This window comes from Nicotiana tabacum, chromosome 21, assembly GCF_000715075.1.
Source record: "Nicotiana tabacum cultivar K326 chromosome 21, ASM71507v2, whole genome shotgun sequence".
NCBI classification, from domain to species: Eukaryota; Viridiplantae; Streptophyta; class Magnoliopsida; order Solanales; family Solanaceae; genus Nicotiana; species Nicotiana tabacum.
Window position 1 is genome coordinate 58,861,256 of NC_134100.1, and position 9,046 is coordinate 58,870,301.

General features: G+C 41.1%; 2 protein-coding genes and 1 non-coding gene across 3 annotated transcripts; 2 read left to right on the forward strand and 1 right to left on the reverse strand.

The window, feature by feature from the left end:
• Positions 1-4,511: 4,511 nt before the first annotated feature.
• On the forward strand, positions 4,512-6,836 carry LOC142175246 (uncharacterized). The gene is made up of 4 exons (XM_075241828.1): positions 4,512-5,205; positions 5,320-5,517; positions 5,890-6,385; positions 6,581-6,836. Exons 1-4 carry the CDS (start codon positions 4,512-4,514, stop codon positions 6,834-6,836), a joined length of 1,644 nt encoding a protein of 547 aa, XP_075097929.1.
• On the reverse strand, positions 5,019-5,123 carry LOC142175648 (small nucleolar RNA R71). The gene has a single exon (XR_012704742.1). It is a non-coding gene; the product is annotated as a small nucleolar RNA R71 (small nucleolar RNA).
• A 75-nt stretch (positions 6,837-6,911) lies between the features above and the next one.
• On the forward strand, positions 6,912-8,597 carry LOC142175247 (uncharacterized). The gene is made up of 4 exons (XM_075241829.1): positions 6,912-7,181; positions 7,411-7,510; positions 7,913-8,082; positions 8,298-8,597. The coding sequence occupies exons 1-4, from the start codon at positions 6,912-6,914 to the stop codon at positions 8,595-8,597; spliced, it is 840 nt and encodes a 279-aa protein (XP_075097930.1).
• The last annotated feature ends 449 nt before the right edge of the window (positions 8,598-9,046 follow it).

Genomic DNA, 9,046 nt, shown 5'->3' on the forward strand with positions numbered 1-9,046 from the left:
TGAATATGGCAGATTTTGATGTGATGTTTGTTATTGGTTATCTATCATGTTATTCTTGATTGTCATCCTAAGACAGTAATGTTGGCTATGTCGGGATTGCCAAGGTATGAACGGAGGGGTTCGCTTGGTCACACCCTTAGTAGGGTGATTTTATTTCTGAAGTCTCAATGGATGATTGAGAAGGGGTGCTTGGCGTATCTGGCTTTTGTTAAAGATACTAGTGTTGACACTCCCACTGTTGATTCAATCCAAGTGTTGAGGGAGTTTTTAGATGTGTTTTCTATTGACCTACCGGGCATGCTACTAGATAGGGATATTGATTTGGTATCAGGCACTCAACCCATATCTATTTCACCGTATCGCATGGCTCTAGCTGAGTTGAAGAAATTAAAGGAGCGGTTGCAGGAGTTGTTGGATAAGTGATTCATCACACCTAATGTATCTACTTGTCATGCACCGGTGTTATTTTTGAAGAAAATGAATGGCTCTATGAGGATCTACATTAATTATAGGCAGCTGAACAAGGTCACTATTAAGAAAAATTATCCATTACCTCGTAATTTGTTTGATCAACTTCAGGGTGCCAAAATATTCTCGTAGATTGATTTAAGATTGGGTTATCACCAGTTGAAGGTTAAGGTTTCGGACATCTCTAAGACGACTTTCAGGACTCGTTATGGGCATTATGAATTCTTGGTGATGTCCTTTGGTTTGATTAATGCCCCGGCAACTTTCATGCATTTGATGAATAATATGTTTCAGCCATATTTGGACTCTTTTATCATTATATTCATTGATGATATCTTGGTGTATTCCTGTAGTAGGGAGGAGCATGAGCAGCATTTGAGGATTGTGCTCCAAATTCTGAGGGACAAGAAGTTGTATGCTAAATTTTTAAAGTGTGAGTTTTAGTTGGATTCTCTAGCATTATTGGGCCACGTGGTGTCTAGTGATGGTATTAAGGTGGATCTGAAGAAGATTGAGGCGGTTCAGAGTTTGCATAGACCTTCTATAGCTACAGAGATTAGGAGTTTCTTGGGTTTGACAGGCTATTATCGTCGCTTTGTGGATGGGTTCTCATCTATTGCAGTCCTATTGACCAAGATGACTCATAAATGTATCCATTTTAGATAGTCTGATGAGTGTGAAGAGAGCTTTCAGAAGATCAAGACATCTTTGACTACAACCCCAGTGCGGGTGTTGCCCACATGTTCGGGGGTCATTCACAGTGTATTGTGATGCTTCACGCATTGTTCTTGGTGCGGTGTTGATGCAGGGTGGTAGGATAATTGCTTATGTGTCATGGCAGTCAAATCCCCATGAGAAGAATTATCTAGTTTATGATTTGGAGTTAGCAGCTATTGTGCACGCACTCATGATTTGGAGGCATTACTTGTATGGTGTGCCATCTGAGGTCTACATTGATCATAGAAGTCTTCAGCACTTGTTCAAGCAAAATAATTTAAATTTGAGGTAGCGAAGGTGGCTTGAGTTGCTTAAGGATTATGACATTATTTATCTTGTATCATCCGGGTAAGGAGAATGTTGTAACATATGCTTTGAGTAGGAAGGCGAAGAGTATGGGGAGTTTGGCATTCATTCCAGCTGAGAAGAAGCCTTTGACTATGGATGTTCAGGCATTGGCTAACAAATTTGTGTGATTGGGTATTTTCGAGCCTAGGAGAGTTCTTGCTTGTATTGTTATGCAGTCATTTTTGTTTAATCGCATCAAGGCTCGCCAATATGATGATCCCTATTTGCTTATCCTTAAGGACACGGTGTTGCGAGGTGGTGCTAAGAAGGTGATCATTGGTGATGATAGTGTGTTGTGACTTTAGGGTCGGATTTATGTTCTCAATGTTGATGGCTAGAGGGATTTGATTCTTGGGAAGGCTCATAGTTCGTGGTGTTCTATTCATCCAAGTGCTACAAAGATAAATAGTCACTTAAAATAACATTATTGGGAGGCGAAGGATGAAGAAGGATATTGTTGGACATGTTTCGCGTTGTTTGAATTGTCAGTAGGTCAAGTATGAGCACCAGAAACCAGGTGGTTTGATTCAGCGGTATACCAGAGTAGAAGTGGGAGCACATTACTATGGACTTTGTAATAGGATTGCCACAGACTTTAAGGAAGTTTGATGATATTTGGGTCATTGTGGATTGACTAGGTCTGCGCATTTCATTCAGTGATGACTTCCTATACTTCAGAGAAGTTGGCTCAGTCTACATCAGAGAGATTGTTTGTTTGCATGGTGTGCTAGTTTCTATCATATCGGATCATGGTACGTAGTTTACATAGCACTTTTGGAGAGTTGTTTAGAGAGAGTTGGTCATGCGGGTAGAGCTTAGCACTGCATTTCACCTACATAGAGATGGGTAGTCCAAGCGAACCATTCATATCCTTGAGGATATGTTGAGAGCTTGTGTCATTGATTTTGGATATAAGTTGGATTAGCTTCTATTAATGGTGGAGTTTGCTTACAACAATAGCTACCGGTCTAATATCCAGATAGCTCCGTATGAGGCCTTATATGGGAAGGTTCGTGATGTGGCATTCATGGAGGATGAGAATGTTTTTCTTAGGGTTTTGCCTATGAAGGGCGTGGTGAGATTTGGGAAGAAGGGCAAGTTGAGCCCTCGATATATTAACCTATTTGAGGTTTTTGAGATAGTTGGTGAGGTAGCTTACAAGCATGCTTTGTCACTCAGCTTGTTGGGAGTTCATTTGATATTTCATGTTTTCATGTTTCAGAAGTATTATGAAGACAAGTCACATATGTTGGATTTCAGTTCGGTGCAGTCGGATAAGAATCTAGCTTATGAGGAAGATATAGTGGCCATTCTAGATATGCAGGTTAAGAAGTTAAGGTCGAAAGAGATTGCATCGGTAAAGGTTCGGTGGAGAGGTCAACCGGTCTAGAAATTGACTTGGGAGATCGAGCATAATATGCGGAGCAAATATTCTCATCTTTTTGGCATTCCAGGTATGATTCTAAACTAGTTCGAGGATGAATGTTTGTTTTGGAGGGGGAAATGTAATGATAGTAGGCTATAATTATGTAGTTTGGCCACTATTTGCACTCTAAATTGGCTGCACTTTATTGATGTTTGAGCGTTAAATGATAATAAATTGCTCTGATTGAGAACTTTATGCTTTGCAGGAGAAATTCCGGGCTATGATGAAGTTAAGGAGCGTTTTGGAGCTAATATGAAGCATTGAAGGCCAAGTAAAATCTTATGGAATAAATTGGGATCCCATTTGAGGATCGAAGGAGGTTAGCGCGCTTAAAAAGAAGAACGAAGAAGAGTGCCTGAAATTGCCCAGGTGCACGGTTGGTGCGCGGCCGCGCACTGGGCCGCGCAAGTTAGGCAGAAACTGGCCAAAGTGCACGGCCAGATGCGCGGTCACCTGCCCAGGTGTGCGACCGCACACGTCCCTCCGAGAAAAAATATTCCAAGGTTAAAATTATAATTCCAGAGGCGACCATCCTTGACCTATATGAAGCCCAGCTCGCCCAAAAAGATGGTATCTGGGTTTTTAGAAGAACTTTGAAGGCAAGAACAGGCAAGGAGCGAGACGAAAGATTCGAAAACGAGTTTTATCTTTCTTTCTCCCTTTTTTATCATTGATGATGAATTCTTATGTTGTGATTGTGAAAACAATTATGAGTAGCTAAACTCTTTGTTCTAGGGTTTGATGGAACCTCGTGGAGGATGAATCTTTGTTGTGTTTAATATAAATTCGCCATTGAATTTTCTCTACTTGTTCAACTACGTGATTATTGTGGTTGATTGAAGGGCCCTCAATCGGCTATGCCTATTTAGTGTGTATTACTTGGAAAAAGGTATATGTTTAGGTAGTTTTTGAACAACATCACTCCTAACGTATAAGAGGGATCAATACGGAGGGTTTAAAGGTGGGTTTAGGAATAACAAAACCTTGATGCGACTGTAGTGAGCGGTCAAATAGTGCAAGCTAGCGTAATTCGGAAGAATACGTTTAGAAAATTGTTGTAGTTAATTGGAAGGGAATTTCAACACCTAAATTGCTCACAATCGGTAGAGAATACCTTGGCGGATTTGTAGCAGACGTAGCAGGGAGGATTCCGATAAGAGGGGAAATCGTAACTCTAGATCTTCCTAATCTTGTCTAAAACAATTGCTTTGTTAGTAATAAAATTATAGCTTTTTATTACCTTGTTATTAGTTAATAAACACTCAAGTCATTATTTTATCTTGTTGGAAGTTGATTATTTGGATTCTTGCTGAACTAAAAGTTGTGATTAGTACATTAATTCCATGTGGGATTCGACTCCGGACTTGTAAACCAGATTATATTTGCAACGACCGCTTAGTCCTTTTTATAAGGCATAGTTGGGCTTGATCAAATTTTGGCGTCGTTGTCGGGGACTTGAATATTGACTACTTTCTAGTTTCTACTTTCATTGTTTATTTCGTCAAGTCTAACGTTACTTGATTTTTACTCTGATCCCAAGAACTTTGATTGAATGCGACGGGTCAAAAGCCAGGACCGACTTCAAGGCTTTGACCCCGAACCTGAGAGAACATTTCATAGGAGGTTGAGGGAAGCAAGGGACACGAATAATATTCAGGCACTTGTTCAATTTCCTGTGAACATGGCAGAGGAACATATGGTTGTTCAGGAGGTAGCAATGCCCATCATTGCTAATGTCACCTCCAGCATTATGAAGCCCAGGATCACTGGGCACTTTGAGCTAAAAAAGAGCATGATCCAGCTACTTCATGCGAATGGGCAGTTTATGGGTCTTCCACACGAGGATCCACAACAGCATATCCTGAACTTCTTGGAAATTAGTGATACTTATATCACTAACGGGGTCACTCCAGACTATGTAAGGCTCACACTTTTTCCATTCTCTCTGTTGGGTGAAGCAAAGCGATGGCTGAAGGCAGAACCAGCTAATTCTATTACAACATGGAATGATCTGGCAAGGAAATTTCTGGTAAGGTTCTTCCCTTCATGCAAAACTACAAAGATCAGAAGTGAGATAGTTGCCTTCAAACAGAAAGCGGGAGAGTCTTTATACTCAGCTTGGGAGAGGTTCAAGGGGCTACTTAGAGACTGTCCTCATCACAATCAGACAAACGAAGTGTTAGCTCACACTTTCATAGAAGGGCTACATCCTGAAACAAAAATTGTGGTAGATGTTGCAGCTGGAGGTCAAGTGTTGGAGAAAAGCTTTGACGAGATATATGCATTATTGAACAAATTCTCCAAAATCAATCCGGATTGGCAAGGAGAAATGGGCATACATACGGTGCAAAAATCTGCAGGGGTTCTCGAGTTAGATGTCATCTCGGCATTATCAGCACAGATTTCTACACTGACCAACCAAGTTAATCAGATGACCATGGTTATTAACAAGCAACAAGCTCAACTAGTGCAACAGGTTCAAGTGTTTTGTCAAGTATTTGGAGAACGTCACACGAACGACTTATGCCCAGTTAATCCAGAGTCTGTCTGCTTTGTAGGTAATGCAAATAGGGGCCAGACAAACCAATAGGGGAACACTTACAATCCCAACTGAAGGAACCACCCAAACTTCTCTTGGGGTGGAAATCAAGGTGCTCAAAATCAATACCAACCATAAGCACCTCAACAACAATATAGACCACCTCATTCTGAACAACAGGAAAACTCAACAAGTCACCTTGAGGAAATGATAAAGAAATTGATGGTTGATCAGCAAGCCCAAGCCACAGCAATGAGAAATTTGGAGCCCCTAGTGGGACAACTTGCTAGTGCCCAAAATACTAGACCAGTTGGAGCTCTTCCAAGTGATACTGAAGCTAATACTAAGGCATCCATTAATGTTGTTTCATTGAGGAATGGGAGATAATTAGAAGAAGTCCAATCGAAAAAGAGAAAACATGTGACTTTTAATGAGAGGCCACCACCTCCTTTCCCTCAAAGATTGCAGAAAGTGAAGGATAATGCCGCGTATAAGAAGTTTCTTGATATTTTGAAGCAGGTGCAAATTAATATTCCTTTGGTAGACATCTTGCAAGAAGTGCCCAAATATGCAAAATACATCAAGGACATAGTGATAAATAAAAAGAGGTTGACCGAGTTCGAGACTGTGGCACTCACTGAGGAATGTAGCTCAAGAATTCAAAGCAAGCTACCTCAGAAATTGAAGGATTCGGGTAGTTTCACTATCCAAATCTCGATTGGTAAGCATACAGTCGAGCGAGCCTTATGTGATCTTAGAGTGAGCATTAATTTGATGCCGCTATCTGTGTTCAGACAGTTGGGGTTGGGTGAGCCACGCCCAACAACGGTAATCTTGCAGTTGGCTGAGTGCTCCCTTGCTCATCCTGAAGGAGTGATTGAAGATGTGTTAGTTCAAGTGGGTTCTTTCATATTCCCTACTGATTTCATTATCTTGGACTACGAGCCTGATCAAGAAGTCCTATTTATTTTGGGGCATCCATTTTTAGCCATGGGCCGAGCTATTATTGATGTTTGTAAAGGAAAGATGACGATGAGAGTAAGAGATTGAGTGGAGGTATTCAATGTATATAAAGCACTCAGATTGCCAGCCCACTATGAAGAGTTATCCATGATTTCTGTGGTGAAAAGTGATGCTACATCATTAGTGCCTTATATGACCCCTATAGATCCTCTTGAACGAGCTTTGATTGGGGATGAAGAAGACAACGAAGATGAAATGATGGGAGAATTTGAGCAAGTACTTGATATGTCCTGCAGTTATGTCCATGGGTTTGGAAAATTTGAGAAGTTGGACAAGCCTGTCACTCTGACCCCTCCTAAGCCATCTATTGAATAAGCTCCAAAGCTAGAACTCAAGCCCCTACCAGCGCATCTGCGCTATGCTTATTTGGGGAACTCTGAGACATTGCCCATGATTATCTTATCCATCTTGACTAACACAAAAGAAGAAAAATTGCTCAGAGTCCTTCGCAAGCATAAAAAGGCTATTGGGTGGATAATTGCTGACATCAAGGGAATCGGTCCATCGTTTTGCATGCATAAAATCTTCTTGGAATATGGACACCGCCTTAGTGTTGAGCACCAAAGGAGGTTAAATCCCATTATGAAAGAGGTCGTGAAGAAGAAAGTAATCAAGTTGCTCAATGCAGGTATCATCCTTCCTATTTCTGACAGCAACTGGGTAAGCCAAGTTCAATGTGTGCCCAAAAGGGGGGGAGGGATGACTGTAATTGAGAATGAGAAAAATGAGCTAATTCCTACTTGCACTATGACGGGGTGGAGAGTCTATATTGATTATAGAAGGCTCAACAAATCAACCCGCAAGGACCACTTTCCACTTCCATTCATTGACCAAATGTTGGACAGATTAGCGGGGCATGAATATTATTGCTTCCTTAATGGTTATTCAGGATACAAATCAGATTGTCATATGCCCAAAGGATCAGGAGAAGACCACTTTTACTTGTCCTTATGACACTTTCACCTTCAAGCGAATGTCGTTTGGTCTTTGTAATGCACCAGCTACTTTCCAGAGATGCATGATGGCTATTTTCACCGATATGGTGGAAATATTTGTGGAAGTTTTTATGGATGATTTTTCAGTCTTTGGGTCTTCTTATGAAGATTGTTTGAAGAATTTGAGCAAGGTGTTAGCCCGTTGTGAAGAAACAAATCTGGTATTGAATTGGGAGAAGTGTCACTTTATGGTGCAGGAAGGCATCGTTTTGGGTCACAGAGTGTCTAAGAGCGGCATTGAAGTTGATAAGGCGAAGGTGGAGGCAGTTGAAAAATTACCTCCATCTATTTCTGTGAAAGGTGTCCGGAGTTTCTTGGGACACGCAGGATTCTATCGGCGCTTTATTAAAGATTTTTCTAAAATTGCTACTCCTTTGTGCATGTTGCTTGAAAAAGATGTAACTTTCAATTTTGATGACGCCCGCCTTAAAGCATTTGAAGAACTCAAAAAGAAGTTGGTGGCTGCTCCCATTATTGTGGCACCAGATTGGTCCTTGCCATTTGAACTTATGTGTGATGCGAGTGACCATGCTGTTGGGGCAGTGATAGGCCAGAGGAAAGACAAGGTGTTTTATTCCATCTATTATGTGAGTAAGACTCTTGATGATGCACAACTGAATTACACCACCACTGAAAAGGAGTTGTGTGGGCCTTTGAAAAATTTCGGGCATACTTGGTGGGAACAAAAGTCATAGTCCATACCGATCATGCAGCAATCAGGTTTTTATTTACAAAAAAAGAATCCAAGGCTAGATTGATGCACTGGGTTTTATTGTTGCAGGAATTTGATGTAGAAATACGAGATCGAAAGGGCACAGAGAACCAAGTAGCTGACCATCTATCAAGGCTGGAAAATCACAACCACGTGGAGGAGGGTGGCCAAATTAAAGAAGTATTTCCTGATGAGCAACTTTTTGCTACCACCCAAGACCCTCCCCCATGGTACGCAGACTATGTGAATTATCTTATGAGTGGGGTACTTCCTCTTGAAATTGAATCTGAAGCCAGAAAGAGGTTTCTACATGATGTGAACTTCTACTATTGGGATGGGCCATATTTGTACAAGCAATGTGCTGATTAGTTGATGAGGAGATGCATTCTAGAAAAGGAGGCAGAATTAGTATTGTATGATTGTCATGCATCACCTTATGGGGGCCATCATGTAGGAGATAGAACAGCTGCAAAGGTATTACAATCCGGTTTCTTTTGGCCAACTTTATTCAAGGATGCCCATGCATTTGTTAAGAAGTGTGAGCAATGTCAGAGAACAGGAATAATCACTAGGAGGCATGAGATGCCTTTGAATAACATCCTGGAGGTTGAGATTTTTTATGTATGGGGGATAGATTTCATGGGACCATTCCCATTATCCAGAGGAAACAAATACATTTTGCTAGCAGTTGACTACATGTCAAAATGGGTAGAGGCGATCGCATTGCCAATAAATGATGCCATGGTGGTAGCTGCGTTTGTGAAAAAGAACATATTTTCGAGGTTTGGGACTCCACGTGCATTGATAAGTGATGAAGG

Coding starts and splice junctions, on each gene's coding strand:
- LOC142175246 (XM_075241828.1), top strand. CDS start 4,512: ATGCGACGGGTCAAAAGCCAGGACCGACTTCAAGGCTTTGACCCCGAA. Junction 5,518..5,889: donor AGAGTCTGTCTGCTTTGTAG/GTAATGCAAATA, acceptor GGAGATAATTAG/AAGAAGTCCAATCGAAAAAG. Junction 6,386..6,580: donor GAAGGAGTGATTGAAGATGT/GTTAGTTCAAGT, acceptor TAAAGCACTCAG/ATTGCCAGCCCACTATGAAG.
- LOC142175247 (XM_075241829.1), top strand. CDS start 6,912: ATGATTATCTTATCCATCTTGACTAACACAAAAGAAGAAAAATTGCTC. Junction 7,182..7,410: donor CTATTTCTGACAGCAACTGG/GTAAGCCAAGTT, acceptor ATGGTTATTCAG/GATACAAATCAGATTGTCAT. Junction 7,511..7,912: donor GCGAATGTCGTTTGGTCTTT/GTAATGCACCAG, acceptor TGCTTGAAAAAG/ATGTAACTTTCAATTTTGAT.